Source organism: Zophobas morio, unplaced genomic scaffold, assembly GCF_036711695.1.
Source record: "Zophobas morio isolate AGI-343-1 ecotype UQ-CSIRO unplaced genomic scaffold, CSIRO_AGI_Zmor_V1 ptg000002l, whole genome shotgun sequence".
In the NCBI taxonomy this organism is placed as follows: domain Eukaryota; kingdom Metazoa; phylum Arthropoda; class Insecta; order Coleoptera; family Tenebrionidae; genus Zophobas; species Zophobas morio.
In genome coordinates, this window is record NW_026972107.1 from 13,471,994 (window position 1) to 13,493,703 (window position 21,710).

Below are 21,710 nucleotides of genomic sequence, written 5' to 3' on the forward strand. Positions count from 1 at the left end.
TACGACTACCGATTTGTCTGGAATTATAAAATATGGCCAGTAAATTCAGGTGTGCAAACTTTGCTTGCTCAAACTCGCAATTATAGGACGGAAGCTATTAGGGGGCTGAAATTTCAATGATATTACTTTAGGCTTGTATGAAAGTGGAATTACGCATCGCAATTCTAATTCGTATTCTCGTCGGGACGAACGAATAATTCAGCTTCACTGTAGCTAATAACTCTAGGCAATTATTACCATTTGCGTGCGTCACCATGACACAGACATAACTTCGTGTTCAATTTCACAAGAGTCCAAAAACCTTACACCACTCCCTTGTCACCATATATCATACCAAACAAAAATTTCCAGCAAACCGTGACTTCGAATTCGTTCCACTATTTACATTTCAGTTTATTCAAGGCGGAAATACTGTAATGCATTTCTGTATCAGCTGCACCGTACAGCCATAAAATTGACCTCAGCGAAATTCATTTACCCAGCTGCAAAAAACTCATCGCTTCACAAATACGACGAATCATAATTCACAACACAACGTGACCAATTCCATCAAGTTATTCCTGAACCCACAACAATACCAACGGTTTAGTAACGCCTGCTTTCCTTGTTTCAGGGTCTACAAGACAGTGGTTTAAACAGTGGTGCAGTTTCCCATTTTGAACCTCAGGTGGCAATGTTGTGTGATGCAGGTCCGCACGGCCAAGAAGCCTATCATCCGAAGTACATGACGGAACAAGGAGAATGGGTCTCGGATCTTTATTCGAAAGCCACGTGTTTCAAGGACAAAATGGACATATTAAACTACTGCAAGAAGGTACGGAACGCCATTCCTTTTTTATTATTATGGTTCCGAGCAAGCTAAATCGAAAACTCGTACAAGTGGGTATTAAATTAGCGACATATTGGACGAATATCTCCATTCCGAACGGAACGTGTCGACATTTTATTGCTCGAATCTTATAAGGCTCATCCTAAATTATTGCACTTTTTCCTGCAATCTCGCATATATTTTTTATATAGGTATATAGTAAGAACGAAGCGTTTCCGCAAATATTCCGCTTCCCATTTTATTTACGTGTTTATATTGCGAATTGCTAGAGGAACTCTAGGGACCAGATTTTATGGATGCGGGCAGAGGGCCTCGATAAAAAGTCTTTACACAAGCGGGAAATAATAAATTGTTTCGGGCTTATGGTCAGTGCTTATTAATATCTAAGGGAAAAGTCTTGTTTCTGCCGTTCAAAATTTTACTGTTTGTAAGGGCAACAACGTTAAAATTATCTCCGCAAACACACCGGGTTTTTTTTATTATAGTATAGCTAGTAATCTCACGTCTGACGCGTATTCGCTTGATAACATAATCGACAAAATTAAACTCTTTCTATCACCAGAAATAAAAATGTAAGTTTATAGTGTGCTTTTTACGCTGTTAACGACTCTCTCTGCAAATAAGTTTATTTTCAGCCAAAAGAACCAAACTTCACTTTGGTGTAACTGCTGACTAAAAAAGTAACTTTAACACAAGACTTTATCTTTCTTTGGTCTACTCTGGAGCACCCCTACATAATAAGCAGAAATTTGCTACAACTGAATGATTCCAGAAACTTTTGTACTAATTTTCTCTTGTTTTAATGTATTGATAAAATCTTTGTTCGTCGCCGACTTCACCAAAGTTTATAAGAAAAAAATCTAAAAGTAAAAGTAGAAAATTAAGCTTGAGAGGACACTAATCAGCACCTTGTTGACAGGCTTTTAGAAATTTCTGGTTACTTCACAAGTACTTAAAACCTGTAAAAGAGCAACCATGACTTCGACAAAACATTTAATTCAACTTCGTTGGATTAACTAGAGGAATAGTTTTCTTAAATTATATATTTCGCTGGTTAAGCTTAATATAATATTCAGCTCGAGGACTATTTCAACGACATCAGAAGCATTAAAGTTGTGTTAAATTTCCTTATACCCATCAGCACTCTGATTAGACCAGTTAATTTAACACAAAATAAATACCTCCAGTATTTTAGCTATTCTTTATGGCGTTCACTTCACCATCCAGTAGTGCCATATATTAAAAGACGAAAAAGATGGTAACCCAAAGGGTAATCAACTCCGAGTTGGAAGTTATTGTCGTATTTTTTTGCGGTTTCTCACACTTGTGTTCGAGTTTCATAGCAACCTCCATCGTGTTTCTTTTTATTACCGAGTTAATGTTGCTCATTACAAATCGTCGTTAAAGTTGGGTAAACATTCTGCAGCTTATCGAATCATGCGTTCGGAAAAGAGGGAAATATGTTCGCATTACATTCATGAATTCAGAATTCGTCCTGCAGCAGCCCATTTTACTTTAAAATTCCCCACATCTTCCCGTATTTATAAAATAATAATATAATACTACATTCATCGCCTAACTCCCGTGCTTGCGAGCATTCTAAATCGAGACACACCGTGAGAAAATTATAATTTAACGATTCGAGAAAATTTCGCCCTTTTTCCACATGAACGTTCCTCTTACGGAATCTTCCACTTTGTCTTTCACCGTTGGGGCTCGAGTTCCTTAATATCCAAAGAGTCACTTTGAAATTAGGATGTGTTTGAATCCGGTAAATTCTACCCACTTTCTAGTATATTAACGAAGGCGTAGTTATTGATGGTGTCATGAATGAGCTTTAATTAAGACAGTTTGAGAGGGCTGACTTTCGCAGACAGGATAGGATTTAGTTAGTCTATAATAACATTTAGTGATCTTGAATCGTCTTGAATATTTCATTTTACATCACAAAACTCATCGCTTAATTCTAAATTCAAATAATATTGCAATGTTTCTCTGTATTACGGCTTTTCTGAAGAGGAATCTTCATTAGGATTCTGTTTTAAAGGCTGCTTATTCCTTCAGCGTTTGAAAAGTTGGATTAATTTTTGTATTTTCTTGCTAAAATCGATTACGGGTTCCGTTCATCCGGAAAAGAAATTGCCGAAGTCATACTTTCTTTTTTGGAAAGGTACTTTCTTCTAAAATTCCGATTTCCAAAAAGTTAAATAAATATAAAGTCATTTACTAAGTTTGAAAGAATATTGCGACTACAGATGTTTTTGAACGAAGTAGAAACCAAACAATTTCAACAACAAATGTTTACTTACGATAAAATCAATGATTATCCTGGAAACAAAAATCAACAAATTGCTAACCAAGGCTTGAAGCCGAATAAAAATAAAATTGAAAAATTAATGAGTTAGCCACTATAAATGAACAAAATATTTATGTAAAAAGCATAGTACACTTTTTTATTAAATATTGCCTGAAGGGCCTTGTGCGAAGTTGTGTGGCAATTTTTATCTTACAAATTTTATGCTATTAGACGGAACTCCTTCGCCCCTGAAGTAGAATTTCAGTTCACAGTGTAAGAAAAGAACTTATAGATCTTGCTTTTCTGAATTGATTAATCGATAATCATTTTTAATCACCCGCATTCCTCCACTGCCTTTGATTCAAACACATTATGTTACGAAAACACACTCTTTTGACTTGTTTGTATTTGGTCTGGCGGAGTATCAGTTCGCACTACTCCATCGATAATAGGAAACGGAGACTTGATTAACAATTGCTCCTACAATATCAATGCATTGATAAAATACAAGGTTATAAATTCACTAAGAACACAGTTTCTAATAATAATAATAATAATAATAATAAACAAAAACGAGGAGGATTCATAAAGCACAAGTACAAGAAGATATTATTTTATAGAATTGAAATGGTGTTTACTAAAATTTTAAGGTCACGTCATTGCAGTGTGAGTGAGTAAGATCAGACAAGTTTTGGTTAGCGTTTTACAATCTACACGATATTGCCAACACATATAAAATTTGACAACAATCCGCTTCAGTAGTTTAGAAATTATCTGTCTAATAAAAATTGACATAGACCACAGACCGAAACGGGAGACCTATTGTTTCATAGTCTATGGTCATGAGTCGTCCAAAAAACAAAGTAGCAATTAATTGTGTACAACTGTAAGTACGTATAAATAATTTAAAAAAAAAACAACAAATTTAAAGATTCATAATTCATTATTAAATTAATGAATATTAAAGAAATATTATCGGGTCTGAGTCCATTTTTTTGTGGCCGTACTCAAGGGTCCGTGTTTAACTTCCGTAATGCTTGAAATTACAAGATATTTAACACGGTTTAGCAAACTCTCATGGCCCGTTATCAAAGTCAGGGATCTAACCAACGTGTTGAATAAAAAAGTGGCTTTTCTGGTCATTAACTGAACAAGAATGGCGACGGGTATTAAAGACAAAGACACATCTCTATGCACTCTGCCAAAGTTTTTTAAATCCAGCCACATTAATAATGTCTAAAGTCCCTAGATTAAATTAAAGTGCCGCAATTCATTTGTACCACGTACTGGCTTAAGCATGAAGGTCCTGTCGTAGCGACGGAAATTCAAATTTATTCACTTACATTTCAAAGGTTACTTTGTAATAGTTTTTTTTGTTTTTTACCGTTTTATTTCAAAAATTACACCCGTTTTGCTAGTGAAATTCAAAAAGTTCGGTTGAAAAAGCCATCAAGTTGGCGTTGGTTATTAATCCGTATTACTGTGAATAAATGACATTTCACAGTCTTAATTTTATTATAGAAAAAAGTGAGGTTAGGTTGTATATTTCCGAATTGTCCACTGTCATCGATTAATGTTAAAAAAAAAATCAGCGCTAACTTGATGACTTAAAAATTTATTTATAAGAATTTAGTTTTATTTTTCTGAAAGTCGAGTAAGACGCAGTGAAAAACACGACAAGGAGATGTACAGTGAGTGAATTTTTTATAGTAATACCAATTTAAATTAAATATAAATTATATACATACTTCCATTCACGTTTAGTTGGCAGCTCATATGTAATACATTTTAAATGACATTTTGCGCGATGTTGCCAATTCGTCAAATGTATCGTAAGTTCCTGTATCTGTATATAAATGGTCCACAGTTTATCACTTAAAATTTAATCATATTTCGGGTTTTATTGTTCGTTTCAGATTTTAGCAGCTCAATAACGAAACATTGTGTTTGTGATTTAGTTTTTTCAGAAAAATAGTTTTATTGCCTCCAGAAAATTCAAAACACAAAAATCATTCCCAATGAAAATATGTTGCTTCCAAGGGGTAAATTTTGTTATAAACTTAAATTAATTCAGCAAAAAACACATCACTTCCACGTTTAGTTATAGAACTGTTAAAAATCTATTATTTATACCGAACTTCCTCCGCTTCTGGAGCCTAACAAATACCAAATGCATTTTGGGTGTCTTTTTTGAAAAAGAAATGTCTTTCATATATTTTTAAGTCGGAAGTAAATCTAAATAATAAATAACTTAAAAACTTCAAATAAATTTTGAATGAGGAGAGATCTGTTGTGACAGGTAACCAAAAAAATAGTGTTCTTTAGAAATATCAAATTTTCTAGTAAATATATTATATATAAATAAATGTATACTATAAAATTCATTGGTGACGAGCTTCAAACACTAACTTACATCGTAATTATTTTTTTCAAAAAAGTTTACATAGTAAACAAACATTTCTAATTAATGTAATCGCTAAAATTTATATATAATGTGTTAATCAGTTTTATTTTAGTGTTGTAATTCATGTGTGTTATGAATTTAGTAGTCTTAGAATTGACATGGCTTAATAATAATTGGACTTGGTAATCGATTTTGGGGACACAGCCATAAAATCGTCAATATTATGTTATCGGGAAAGGTCGTAAAGTAGATCACGATTCCACTAAAAAAAGTTTTGATCATATAATATACTCCTATAAAGAGCAATCTAATTAAAAGAATGAAATTATGCTTTGTCCAAAACAGCTAAATTTCCTTTTGTCATTGTCGTTACTCGTAAAGATGTAATAATTCATACGCAAACACAAGAAACCACAGACTTGCAAACCTGTGTTACAAACATATGAAAATGCCAGCAAAAGTTTAGTCGTACATTGTATGTTGATTGATTCAATCAATTTAGCAACTCCTTAACATGTTGTAACGGTGTACCCACAATCTATTAACGTCAAAATCAGGTTTCAACACAAAGTTCTAAAACTCCTAGAAGGAATATTTTATTTAGAAGACAGCGTCATACTTCTCGCGGTTGTATAATAAAACAATTTTAAAAAGGTGGTGAGGCAGCACATAGTTTGTCTGTTGAAAAAGTTTTCAAACCTGATTGAACTACCGGTAAGGCGACGCCGTGAAATGATGGGTGAAATCGTGTGCTCGTAATAAAGAAATGTGGCTGCAAAGAGAAGTACAAAATGCAGAGTTGCAAAGTGGTTAGTGAAATAGGGTCAGATTGTCTGAGAGAATTCTGTGGCAAGAAAAGAGAAGAAATGGAATACTTACAATCAATTTGGTTCAAAAGACGTTTGCTGCAGAGAGATATGTGGAGGATTATTTCAGGAGGTTTTACCAATTCAAAGGGCGTGTAGGGTTGACTGCAGGGGCATTTGTCTATAAGTCGAAGTTTCTTTGTATGCTTTTTGGATAATTGATTCGTTCAGCCGGCGCAGTGCAAACCAGATTATACTTGTAGAATAGTAGTGTATTCGCGAAACGTAAGGGCGTGTATTTAGAGCACAGGATGTAGGGAAAGGTTTATAATAAACTTGATTCGGTTGAAGTAATAGCAATCGACATATATTTGAGTAACCAATTAAGGATACACGAAATAGGCTGAGCAAGTTAGGTCTTTGACAGTTCCAAGAGCTTGTTCTGGAGCGTTTAATTTAATTTTCAGCACCGCGTAGTTTACTAACTCCAATTCCGCAACCACATACCATAGTTTCCCATTTATCTTCAGCACACGTTCAGAAATTTGTCATCTGATCAGATCAATAAAAAAAGTTTCGAAGTTCGAGGCCGCAGTTTTATTAAAACGATCTGAATAATTTAAAGATGACATACAACGTTTTGTAATAAAATTTCCAATGGCAATTTAAAATATCCCGCAAAAAAGAGGGCAATCAATATTTCAAAAGGCCTATTCAGATTTTGCCGGTTCAGAGAACCCGTGTTTGTTGGAAAGAGCAAATGGAAATATTTGTGGTACGAATGCGTGATAGATGACGATAAAGTTAAAACAGTGGATGTATTGACTGATCGGCAGAATCAACATCCTATTATTATTCGTGATTACCTTCATGTCACTTCAAACTTAGTCGGGTTTGATTGCGTCGAAGCCATTCACCGAAATTAACTTACTCCCTCTCTTGTTTTTCTATAAAATTTAATTTTCGCTAAACGAAAGTCTATTCAATTACATGTAAACCCAGCAGGATAATTGCCTGGAATAAATAGCGAGCAAATTTAATTTGTGAGGAATACTTCGACGTATGTTGGAATTATGTATGCTGGAACGGTGCTCGAGAACGTAATTACAGCACCGCATTTTACTCAATAGATCTGTCATTGTCATGTCAGCATGTCAGAGGGTAATGGCTCGAGCTAGTCTAATTACGACTCTAAGACAAGGAAATCATTGCATGTTCAGCTCATCCAAAACTTTGAACGAATTTGTATCCTATCTATCGATCCTTCCACCTCGTTTCAAATCTGACGTCGGTCAACGTCTGAAAGGTCCACATCCGTGGCGATAACACCCTTCAAGGATCACAATCAAAAACCATTTATTATTTTTTCTCCCTTCCTTTTCGTTTCATAATTGGGACCACTGACAAGCCATCCGAGGAGAAATTCCTTATCTTATTGGTTGCCCAATTTACATTGAAATGAAAACTTGGGAATAATCCTCAAGACTTTTTTAATTTTTCTCAAATGAATTTGAAATCCTCCGTAATGCAGTTTTCAGCTGCTCCAATTTATTATTACCCGCATGTGAAACTCTAAGCCGATCCTAACTAACAGACGCTATTTCAACTTTTAAATTTTTATTACATCTCGGAATGAATTCATATCAAGAAATCCAAAATAAAACCGAAAATTTAGTACCTAGGTAATAGTTTATAACATGTTAGCTGTAAGCATTTTATGCAAAATAAAGACTGTCAGAGAAAGGAAAAATGGAAATAATAAAATCGTGAAGAATTCAGACAGTGAGCACGCACAATGTATATACGTAATTTATTACTCGTTGGAATCTAACAAAAAATTGACATCTTAAAGCGAAGTAATGATTGATGGCCGAAATATAAATACGTTACCCTTTAAGAGAACTAACAACGTTTTGAAAAATACCCAATGACGAAATTTTAGTTGAAAATTAATATTTAACCATTTAACCATGGAAATTGTCGTTCTGATCTTACGAATAGCAAATATCCTTTTTTCATGAATCATGTTGCTTCTGTAGATTTTTCAGTTTTTGTATAATTAAACTTCAACATATGAATCCTTCTATGCGCCCATTTTATGGTCTTTCTGCCTATCCTGTTTATCTTGTGGTATCTTTCAGTAATTGTCCGGTTTCTACTTTAACTATTTGGTTAAACTGGGTGTTATGTTACACATGTCCTTAATTTTCATAACAACATCTGCAGATCCTACATCCTTCGAAACTTATCTTTACCTCCTTATTCCTTTTTTGTCTTATTTCAAGTTACTACATTTTCTCTTAATGCTCTACTAGCAGTTATACTGTTTTCAATCAGCTCTTTTCGTCCATCCCTCTTTTTCGATCTAAAAATTAAAAAAAAATTGTAATCTTCCTTGGTATTCTATTCTTAACACATCACTTCCATTCCCGTTTGTTGAAATTTATAGAAAACTCAGTTGCTGCCACTCCCACCCCCACAAATTCACTTCCTTGCCTTTTATTTTCACTACTTTTCCGTATTCATTTCTTAAAAGAACACATCATAAACCAGTAATTTTCCCCTTGAACTATAAACAAAATTTCCCTCAAATTTCTCTGAGTATACGCTTTCCCTTTCATTTGCCGATTTTCCTTCTGTTTTTCTACGTTTTAATTCGTCGCCGTCCTGGATAATATTAAAACAAGGTAAATCATTATTATAAATTTATTTCTTCGTCATGTCACCTACATTAACTAACTAATCAGGATGTAAGATCTATGTTCCAGTGTGTGAATGCCAGAGATATATTATCCCCGATAGTAATAATCCTTTTTCAACCAGTCTGGACATTCCTTTGATCTTTGTTTAGACGTAAAACTTTTACACCACTGTAACACAGCTATCAGATTAAACATGCTGGGGGCTGTGTGAATTCAAAAAGCTATTAAAATAACTCGGAGGTAATTCACGCTAATAAACACACCGGCTTCTGTTCCTTTTGTTTTATCCTGTTTATCTCGTGTGTGTCCTAATCCCTTTCTTTATATCTTTATGTCACAAGCCTTTCGTAAATTATCTTTGTGCACCCTTTTCAATATTTTGTCGACGAAAGCTTCTCAATTATATTCTCAGATAAGTCAATATTTGACATTGCCAATTTTCATAAACATCAGAAGCTCCTGGAGTGTGAAAAGTACGTCCCCCGTTTCCATCATTACTTTAACAATATCCTGTATATGGTAAACTCTGATCAGAATTTTTTCAAACGACTATATTCCAGACTAGTTCATTTTAGTTGGAAATGGACGCAGCCTGAGATAGCGTTCCTATTGGGAAATTAAACAACTCTCCATCATAGTGCCTTGACAGTGGTTAATAAATATCCGAAACGTGGCAAATCCAATTTGGCGACCAACACCTCGCGTGTGTAATTACAGTGACATTACTAATCCATCACTCGGGCGATTTTTGTCAAATTACTCGATTCGCCTGTTTTATATTGAAATTAAGTTCTGAATGGAAAGTTGGAGAAATGTGTTTCCTATCTTGGGCCCCAGGTGGTTGTTCATGTTTTCAACTTTTTGGCTTCTCTTTTTGATATTTCCGTAACCTGAAAGCTGTCTAAAGGTCACACATTCACAACAAACCAGCCGTCAAAAATTCGCCAGCAAAGTCCTGGAAAATTCGATTATAGTTGAGTGCATTATAAATGTGATTAAAAGTGGAAGTGGGTGGATTAAGTACACTCGATATTAACAAGTAATCAGAAATATATCCCCCATTATCGCAAAAGCAAATTATCGTCTGCATTTAACAATGGAATACTAAATGGAAATAATCATTTGATGTGTTATTGTTTTACAGTTAGATAGTCATGGTTTCGATGATTGTGGTCTATTGTTGGGTAACAAGTGTTCCATCTATTCCTGCTGTGTGATCTGTCACATTGACGCTGATTTAGTATTTGGTGTCATAGTTATCAATTAACTTGATAACAAGTCGAATCCTATTGTATTTCCGTTTTTTATCGTCTTTCGTAATGTAATTACGAAAGATTCAAGAAAAATTAGCCGTAGTTCGATCGTTACAAAGATAAGACACGTGTTATCTTATGATTGGGTGTTAACGATTTGTCCGTTGTTACAACAGACTTTCAAGATTAATTACTGGCTCGTATCAGTTCGGGGTGAGTGACGGGGACAAATTTTATATAGTCGTTGGATAAAGACCGAAGCAAGCAAATATTCACAAAATGAGACGGTTGAATTGATTTGTGGTAACGACCAGTGCTTCACGGTGAACCACTAACTACTTGTATTAACCGATAAATGAACAATAGTTTTCTATGAAACCACAATTGTCTCAAATTTTGGAACATTTTATTATTAATAACTCAAGACATAATCTGCATTGTGTTCGTTTGTGTACATAATTCCTAAGAGTTTTGTAGCTCTTGTGAACTACTTATTAGTAAGATTCTTACGTTGGCACAATATTTATTTGATCATGGTGGAAGTAGTAATTTACAAAGTAAATTTATCTTCTCTCTAATGACAAAGGAAATTTTGCTCTGAAGCCTTATTAGTAGTTATGTAAGGCAATCGATTTTCTGAAAAAATCACATTTTACGTTACAAGGCACTAAAAGTACATCAACACACTTTTAAGGCAAAGCTTGGACTCGTAATTAAATAGTCTTTTATGTAAGGCAAGCATCTCAACCCAGCCGAAGCCTAAAACGCTCATTATATTCAAACCCATGAATTCGTATGAAGTCAAGGACTCAATCGATTAATTCTCTACATGGTTACTTCATAAATCCTTGTTAGTTGCGAAGTTCCGTCTTGTTCTTCAAAAAAAGTAAAAACTTTTGAAGGGTACCCTTGAGCTGCACAACTTTGTTAAAGACATTTTAAAGTCTTGAGTTCATAAGAGCTGACTTTTTGGTCATATTATTTTACAAATTCAACACATTTACATAATTATGGCACACTCCGTTGTCATTTTCTCGAATGTGATACCTTTGGAATAAGAATTCTTATGACGCATTCTCAGTTCCGTTCATAAATTATGAAGTGAGAACGCGGTGTTATTGAACCTTCGTCGGTTATATTACAATCTAACATCAATGTAGGTACTAAGTATTCCTTTTTATAAATAGTACAACAGTTACAAGCGTTTACTATTGAGGCAGGAATTCTGTAATGTCAGTCGTTAAGTCGATTGTTATCCAAACAACTTAACGACTGTTTCGCATAATGGAACGTAATCGTAATGTCGAACAGAAAATCAAATTACAACGAAATAATAACATAGTTACAAAATACTCATTTGCTTGCCTAAATACCAAAAAACGCGTTTCGCGTTTGGTATAAAATCTCACAAATGGTTAAAGTTCACCGACTTCGGTTTTGCTAATTGGAGTATACCCTGACAGGATCATTATCAGCGTCCTCTCGAGGGTTAAATTGGGATGATTGAGAATTTCGACAAGTTAAATGCAGTACAGAACGCTAAATTACCTCAATACCATTCATCGAGTGAGTATTGATTCGTGCATGCAGATGCAATTGAAAACTATGAAGTCTTGACGTCTTTGTATTTTCAAGTCTATCCGGCTCAGCCGCTGAAACATAAGCGATAATAGATACAGAGGGAATTGTGTACATGTTAGGATGAGGTCGATGTTCCCACAATTCAATAGCCGGTGTGCAATTCCTATTCAAATTCCAATGAACACCTTTGTGATACTATAGGACGAAAGTTACGACGATTACCACACCCTCCTGTAAACCCAAACAGCTCTCTGACAATTTAATTACAAGATAGGGAAAACAAGAGATGCAATGCAAACATTCATTTTAAACATGAGAAGATGATACTAGACCGTAATTAATTCAAGAAAGGGGAAATTGAATTGTTTGGAAACTTGTGCTGTGGAATTTTTTATTAAGGGCGGCTTTGCGAGACAAGGACGCTAGGCAGTGAATAAAGAAGATGTTTTTGAGGAAATATGCAGTACTAAAAAATAAAAATACAAATTTGATGTGCGCTACGCGCACTGTAGCAGGACTTACTATTTTTGAACTAAACAATAGTCAGTTTAATTGTGAAACGTTATCAAAACATAATTTAAAACCCTCTTGTGATTGGTGGGTGAGAAACACTCTCGTCTGTGATTGGAGTTTCCTAGCGAACCACTTTACGTCACAAACCAGGTCATGAGGCATCTCTCGTCCTTGTCGTACGATTTTTCATCTATTTTTCTAGCAGCAGAGCTAGACTTGATATGTGGCCCTAGCCAGTGGAAAACATTCATCTTTTACGTGCAGGGTAACGAAAAGTGGGACGCGACTGTAACACATTATATATATTAAAGACATTGCTGCATGCTCCAATTTCCCGGATTTATCTAAAATCACTGAATTATTTTCAGTAGAGTTATTAAGGAAGTTCTAGAAGGGTAACTACGTAACATTTTTTTAAGATGCCGAGTTGCTAAAAATCAATACGTTATTAAAACTAAGCTATTTATATTTACAGATTACGCGTTTAAAGAGACGAAATATAGGGCTTTCATCGGGGTAACATATAACAGTTAATGTATGCTGATAAGCTAATAAAATTCGCTATTATCAGTTTTTTTGTTGTTTTTATGCTGGATTTGTTCGTTAAACAAAATTTTATTTCATACGATATGGCAAAATATGCCTAATTTATCAAGTGTTTTAGGGTATAATTCCCACGAACTTTTCGTGAATAAAGAATTTTGTAAAATGGAAATTTGTTTATATCTGGTGATTTAGCCACATTAAAATTATACGTGTATGCGGAGGAATGAATAAACAGCAAACAGAAATAATACAACAACAAAATCTGAATTTATGCCCTGTGAAGATATAATTGTGGATGGTTTCATTTTGTTTTAGTATACCGTATTTTAATTTTAATTGTACAAATTACAGAAAAGACATTTATGTATAAAAAGTTTTTACAAGAAGTAAAACTAGACTGCTATAAATATTTCTCACATCAGTGGAACTTTGCGTTCGTCCAAATTCGCCGCTCTTCTCCACAACAACCCTCACTACGAGCAAACCGCACCTCATTATAATTCGTATTTCAACAAGGCGGCAAACGTCAACACTAGCTTTGATGTGGCAATGATCATTATTATATTATTGTACTGCTGCTAATTTCACTAATCTAAAATGCTGCACATGTCGTGTTTATACATACTTCGTGAGTTTTGTTGTTTGTATTTGGTGATTGAAATCTACGTACTGTGTTGAGAAAAGTAGTTCTTTAGAAGATATGTTTACTGTTTACTGTACGCGACCGAAAAGCTTCAACCTAGAGAGTATTATTAAGATACTTATATCGTCTTTATTTTTAGTAATCTTCATAATTAAAGGGCGGAAAATATGCAGCAAAATTTTGAGAAATATGATCATATAATATGCATCAAATTTATGCAAATATGCAGTAACTTTTTTATAATATATGCAGAGATAAGCAGTTGCATATGCTCCAAAAATAAAAAAAAAACGATAATAACTTAACTAAATTTATTTACACATTACAAAACCAGGTTTCTCGAGCTTACGTTTTATTACAAAATATACATAAATAACATTTTTAAAGATAATATTCTTATACTAAAACCTTCCCTCGCACCTAAAGTATAGTGAAATATATCCAGCATTTTTGAATTGAGTTTTTACTTTACAGAATTTTGTGATGACATCATCAACATTTTTGCAAGGACACGTATATCAACTTGGAGTGGTGTAGTGTAATACTAAAAATAACAGTATTGTATCCCCAAAATTTTCTGGGAAAACGGAGTGACCCGTTCCTGATTTAACTCGTTATTATTGAAATTTGCAATTTAACACCTTTAAATTTCACAAGTTTTTACAAGATTAATAGGGGCAAAATCAGCTTTATCTTAACAAATACTAGGCTCGCCCACCCGCCCCCTATTTTTCCAAAGGATATGTCATTTGCCGAAATAAGTCTTATCTTAGCAAGTAATAACCCTGGCCACCCACCCTTCAGTTTCTTAGAGGGTATGTCATTTGCCAAAATCAGTCCTATCTTGCCAAGTACTAGCCCCGCCCACCCGCCCAGTATTTTCTCAGAGGATATATCATTTGCCAAAATAAGACTTATGTTAGCAACTACTAGCCCCGCCCACCCACCTTTTATTTTCTCAGAGGGTAGTATTTGCTAAGATTAGTCTTATTTTGGCAAATGACATATCCTCTGAGACAATAGAGGCGGGTGGGTGGTGCTGGCACTTGCTCAGAGAAAACTGATTTTGGCAAATGCCATAAACTTTGATTAATAGGGGGCGGGTGGGCGGGGCTAGTACTTGGCAAGATAAGACTGATTTTGGCAAATGACATTCCCTCTAAGAAACTGAAGGGTGGGTGGCTAGTGCTATTACTTGCTAAGATAAGGCTGATTTTGCCCCTATTAAACTTGTAAAAACTAAGTCTTACCTTAGCAAGTAATAACCCTGGCCACCCACCCTTCAGTTTCTTAGAGGATATGTCATTTGCCAAAATCAGTCCTTTTTTGCCAAGTACTAGCCCCGCCCACCCGCCCAGTATTTTCTCAGAGGATATATCATTTGCCAAAATAAGACTTATGTTAGCAACTACTAGCCCCGCCCACCCGCCCTTTATTTTCTCAGAGTGTAGTACTTGCTAAGATAAGTCTTATTTTGACAAATGACATATCCTCTGAGACAATAGGGGCGGGTGGGTGGGGCTGGCACTTGCTCAGAGAAGACTGATTTTGGCAAATACCATAAACTCTGAGAAAATATGGGGCGGGTGGGCGAGGCTAGTACTTGGCAAGATAAGACTGATTTTGGCAAATGACATACCCTCTAAGAAACTGAAGGGTGGGTGGCCAGGGCTATTACTTGCTAAGATAAGGCTGATTTTGCCCCTATTAAACTTGTAAAAACTTGTTAAATTTAAAAGGTATAAATAACTTAATAAATTGCATATTTCCATAGTAACAAGTTAAATTCCTAAATCTGACTGGATATTTAATTTTTAACAACTCAGTAATTAATCTTTCTGAGACACCCTGTATAAGCAAATTTAAAAAATATTAATGATACATATATTAAAAATAACTCGCAAGTATAGACTTATCATATTTTGCACATTTAAGAGAGGATATATTCAGCAATATTTTGAGGTGACGTCATCAATTTTTTGGAGGGGATAAGAAAATATATTTTGATTAAAAATTTATTATTTTTACTATAAATTTGAAACATCTGCAAGATTTCAAAGCATTCATATCACCTATGCAAAATATAACGGATATGCAAATTTCATAAAACCCGCCCTCTATTCATAATCCTTTGTAGAAAGCAAAAAACAACCCACGATAGTAAAATAATTAACCAAAACGAACGAAAAGCTCCAAAGATCAATGAAAAGTGCGATTTAAAGTTAAAAATACCTGATCAGAGCACTTTGTTTACCTCAAATCACACATTTATGGCACAAATACAGCCGTAATGATCAACATATACTGTTTCTGCTTATTTAAATATTTACAAATAATCACGTAACCTAGGGAGATGTTGAATATCAACGATGACAGGTTGCGCAGACATTAACCGCTGACATCCACAAATATTTTACAAAAAACATACATTACACAGTTAAATCAATAGGTCGACATTTATTTGTTTTTTTCATCAGTCGGAGTTACATTGGACATAAACAACATTTTTATGTAAGTTGTGATCTCGACTAAGTACACTGGAAAGTTCTCTTGGAGCCTCGGCAACCGTCTTTTGCGCACTGCCGCTGGAGCTTTTTTGTTGAATCGATAGAACATATTGTTTATACTTTATTAGCGCAGCAGAATCAAGTTCGGGTTAATTGGAATAAATAGAGTGTTGAGTCGGTCCCGGACGTAACATCTCTTCTCCCGGCGGCATAATTCGCGCAAAAAGTAGTCATAAATAGGGGAAAAATAAACATCTGTTATCATTCCATCAACTTTCCTCAACCGTTTTGTTCGAGAGGATCGATCACTTGAGGCAATAATAGCCCGGGATAATCAATCAATCCACCCCTCGCGGCAAACGTCATTAGATTTGATTTCTTTGAAAACCATAGACATTTGACAAAAATTTCATTAAGACTTTCCACCGAAACTTTCCCGCAAGAAGCCAATTTGTTATTATCGTTCCTTATCAATCATTATTATTAATCCATTTCTTTTTCTCCGCTTCCGTTTCAGGTGTATCCAAAGAGAGATATCACCAACATCGTAGAGAGTAGTCATTATTTGAAGATTGGATCTTGGTGTAAAGCCGGCTCCACACCTGGGTCCCAGGCCAGGGGCAAATGTAAAACTGCAAGATGGGTTAAACCATTCCGATGTTTAGGTGAGTTGTTTTCATTCAATTTGACCGATACCCCTGTTTGTTTAGTGACTCCGCCAATATTGATCTTCCCTGAAGAATTAAATTGGTGCCATCAATTTCTTACAATCGGCTTTAATCATACGGGAACAAAAACCCTGCCGATACCAGGCTCGTTATAGAAATTTATCTTTTGTCACTTTACACGTCACATGACAGGTCGGATTTTCATGCAACGCTATATACAAACGAATCTTGCTGAAAGCTGAAATCGAACAGATTGTGTGTGTCTCTGAACCGATTTTTACACACAAAAACATCAAAATCTTTTTCATTGTGACGACACCGCGGTTCCTGTGATGTCATACTCGCATTTCGGGAAATGAGTCCTATAATCTTATAAAGAGAGAAAGGAAACATGTTTCTAATTTTCTTTGTGACGCTTTTGCTTTATACCGAATGAGTAGATAAAAAAACCCGGTTTTTTCGTGTCATTCCAGTACGCAACACCATTATGGCATAAATTATGTATTATAGCAGACTTTTACGTTCCAAGAACGGGGTGACTAAGTAAATGCATTATTCGGCGCTTATGAAAGAGAATTTTTTCGACGATCGGGAAATTAGATCCGGCGTTATTTTTTCCTGTGCGGTACAAAATACACAACAGAAAAGTCAATATTGATTGTTGTGTCAACAGTAATGGTTAAATTTTTAATCGGGGAAGTACATACCTACAATATTTAGGGCAATAAGAGTTTCTGGAAGGAACATCGTACCACTATTATAAGCGTGCGGAACTTTGCGTATGTAGAATTTTTCAAATATAGTAACCATATTTGTTGTTTTTGCGTTTACTAACCGCAGTTCATCGTTAAGGACTTCCAACACCACTTTTGACATACGCCTTCCGGAACGTCGTAACGTTGTAGAGGAACAATTTAGATACATTAAAACACTGTTGTCAACTACATCCAGTACGCAAATAAAGTAACGTTTAACAGCTGGCACGTGCGCAGTGACCTAATGGTATTTTAAAATCTGCTGTTCCGCGTGTTATTTTGACGATGTTTGCATATCTACTTTATGTGCAAATTATGCGTAGGAAGTAAAACAGAATTTTCACCGTATCATTTTATCTCAAATACATGAAATCCAATATCAAGGAACCGTTCTTATTTACCCATTTTTATTCGAGACCATCCGCTGACCTTTATACGGACTTCGCTTTTCAGGAAATATGAAATGTGAATTTTTGATCTCGGCAGTCGCGACTATTTTTTATTACTTTTTTGTCAGATATAAATGGATCCAATTTTCAAATACATTTTTCTTCCCATTTCACACGACAAATTGTTCTCCTCTCATCATCTGCACTTGATTATTTCATCAAAATTTCATTCTTCGTCCGCAGTAAGGAAAATGATGCCATTTCTTAAAGTTGTTGGTTTTTAATTTATAATGGCCGCGTTTGCAAGATTTATAAGTTATAATTTTAAACTTTGACATTTCATTAAGTTAGTAAAACAAGGCGAAAAGGTTTGTTATTAGATTTACAAGTCATGGTGAAAAATAAATATTCAGATTTAATGTTCTACCCTGCAGTGGTACGTTGCGGACGTCTGAAAAACAAATAATAACTGTGGTTACAGAAGTTTGATTTCATGACCACCCGCGAACTCAATTTTTATTAATTACGGGTTATAAATTTTAATGCAGTGACTTCAGGCGTAATTATGCGTGTAGCTGATATATGTGTAACTAATACAGGAATCGATATTTCTTGTCAAACTTGTATAATGAAAATAGTAGTACAAAAGCTCCACTCGCTCATTAAAGCAACGTTGATGTTTTTAAATGGAATATGTTGACAATGCCATTACTCTTAAATTCGAGCAAAATGATAATCAGATACAAGAATTTTTAGTGCAATGTTGAAATGATTTATTTTATTTCTTGGATGTTTGTGATTTCTGGCGTGAAATCAAATAAACATACATTTCAGAAAACATCAAATCAAAGAGTGGGTTATTTTTATACTGCAGTGTACATACTTCATACAATTTTGGTTCATTTCGGAAAGTTAAAAGTTCCAGAATTAAAAATTTTGGTTTCATTTCCAACGCTACGTTAAAATGCAGCTCTAGATCCTTCCAATTGACTCAGTATAGTAGTTTAATCAATTAATTAAATTATGAATTTATTATAGACACATAAAGTTAATTAATTAGCAGACGAATGAGCGAAGCATGAAAAAATTATGCTCAAAAAATTAGACCAGCTAATTATTATGTAGTCCTCCATTACTCATGATGTTTGTTTAATCATGCATAATTAATACCTTTTATGATGCCAGTGAATAAAAATTGATTTTACTCAGATCAGAACGTTTAGGCTGCTGATAAATTAATAAAGACCAAACTCTATAACCATTCACAGAAGGATTAAAACTAAAATTTGAAACGTAAGCGAAACGCCATCAAAATAATACAATAGCATGAATGTGGTTCGAGAAAAATATTAGCGTTAATTTGAACTGGATTTTTTTTATAATGTTTTTATGGTCCTGAAAAGCAACGTTAATGTCGAGCACATGTAGCTGAGTCATGTACAATGGACAAAATTCATTGTTTGTCGGTACACAGCCTGTAACCATTACATGGAAATCCCACTTTACCGTTATTAGATTTTCTGTCGAGGTGGGTTGAAAACACAAAATTTAAATGAGATTATAAAACATTCCAGCATTGTTTAAAAGATAAAATGATTGAAAAATTTGATAAAACAACTATTAATACCGTAGGACTAAAAGAATGCGCCACCCGGTACGTCGAATGAAAGAAACAAAGAACCAAAGTAGACAATTTAAAATTAATGAAATTTATTCTGGGCTTACAAATATTGAAAATTGCACATTTCTCTCTTTTCATTCAACAAAAATTTTAATTCGCGAAATTAAGACGCCATTGACAAAACTCGCCTCCTACATTTCATTCGAAATAAAACTTAGCTAGCAAAGTTCGTTTCTGTTTTCTGCACTACTTCAAAGGAACTTGAAATGATGAAAACTAATTAAATTCATATTTATACTAGAATTAAATTAGAATAAATTACTACGTTGTGATTTATTCTCTGAAAAACAGACGTATTTTCACGGGAGCTACTTGCAGGTAATTAATTAAGTTGGAATAAACAAATGAGTGCTAATTCTACATTTCTGCGCAAAAGAAAATTCTATTACATCCTCTGAAACATACAAGTGAATGCTTTCTGCAGATGTTTATTAGACATTAAAATCCGAGTGGCTACCTAAAAAGAATGTGACATTACACCCACTGTAAGCACGGTCAATTTAATTTCAGTTAAGTATACACCAGGTTAATAAAATATTTAACAAAGTAAAAAAAAATCGAGCCCAATTAAAAAAAGAAACTCAGTTAAATATTTTCACTTGATGCGGAATGAACTTGTTTCGCTAAAGTAATGAGTTATTATAGAACAATCCCAAAAAAATCTTCCTCCTTTTTCCTTCCATAGATTCCCATGTCCCACTTCCGTATAAAACTGCAGGTTTAATCACCCTTTTATACAAATGTAATTTAGCTTTTCTGGAAACTAATTGCTATGTTATCAAATTCTTCAAAACTCCAATTTTCCTATTTCCTTTTAGCAGTCTTAAATTATTTTTCTCTATTTTCCGTGATAACTGTTCCAATATAAATCACACTGGCCATCTGTCCAAATTTCCATTCTTCCTCATCGCCATATTCCATTTCTAAATCTTCTGTATTCTCTCTTATTTGGTGATGTGCGCCCAATATCATACAGTGCGACTTCTTCTCATTTATCTTCAAGTTTACTTCTTTAGATCGCGTAATGACCGCTGTCTTAAAACTTTCTAATGCTTTGCCGTAGGCCTTTACTTTCATATCAGTATTAGTGATTGGGCGTCCTGTCAAAGCAGGTCAAGCTAGGTCTGGTCAAATCAAGTTAAACCAGATCAGGTCACATCCATAAATGATCAAGCCAAGCACGATCATGTTAGAAGATCGAGTCAAATAATGTTATGTAATGAGTCAATTTAGGCAAGGTCGGACCACGTTAGATACGGTCATGTCAGATTAATCCCTTAGACAATTTTGATCTACTTATTATAGGCTTTCTGAAAGTCTATAATTACGGCAAGTATCATTGTGTTGAATTCATAACACTTTTTAGGTTTGTTTCAATATAAAGATTTGGTCTATGATCGATCTGCCTCTTCGGAATCATTTTGATTCTCGCGGATGATATTGTCTCAGAATTTTTTTATATTATTTGGGTTACATTTTTCCAGGATCCCTATACACCGCGTCTAACACTTCTATATTTGTCGCAGCAATCTGTTTCCATTTTTTGAAAATCTGTTCTTCACTCCGAATATGCTTTAATAGTTCTGGTTTGTGTCGATTATCCTCTCAACATTTCCCATTTTTTAAATTATGAACTATAGAAACAGTTTACTATTTCCTCCTTTGTTGGTGGCATTATTTTTTCTTGGTTTATTGCCAATGTAATTCCGTCATTTTCTGCATCGATTTCTTTCTCTTTCAAACTCTCTTTGATGCATTTCTTCCACCTGGGATTCATTCTTCTCCACTTCTCTGATTCTTTTTCTCTACATATTCTTTTTAACTCTTCTCTATTCTTCGAATTTCTTCGTTTTTGCCAGTCTATGGCATTGTCATTTTGCATCCTCTTCTCTTCTCAACTTCCTTTTTGCATTTTTCGTCAAACCAATTATTCTTTGTTTTTTTTTCTTGGTAAGATTTTGTTAGCAGCTGTTCCTAACTCTTTTTCTATTTTTGACCATCTCTGGTTCAGGTTTCCTTCTCCTAGATGTATATATCCTCTTTTTAATTCTTCTTGGTACTTCCTTCGTATCTTTTCAAAGCGAACACATCCACTTGCAGTTTTCGCTTGGTCATTTTTAATCGAATGCATCGAACG

At 34.5% G+C, this 21,710-nt stretch overlaps 1 protein-coding gene across 1 annotated transcript in view; it reads left to right on the top strand.

Moving 5' to 3' along the window:
• The window catches only part of LOC135127975 (amyloid-beta-like protein), a 135,637-nt gene that overhangs the window by 67,769 nt on the left and 46,158 nt on the right, over window positions 1-21,710 (top strand). The window contains exons 2-3 of the mRNA XM_064054698.1: window positions 614-814; window positions 16,598-16,745. Of these exons, the coding sequence (XP_063910768.1) occupies window positions 614-814; window positions 16,598-16,745 (349 nt within the window). The remainder of the gene's footprint in view (window positions 1-613; window positions 815-16,597; window positions 16,746-21,710) is intronic.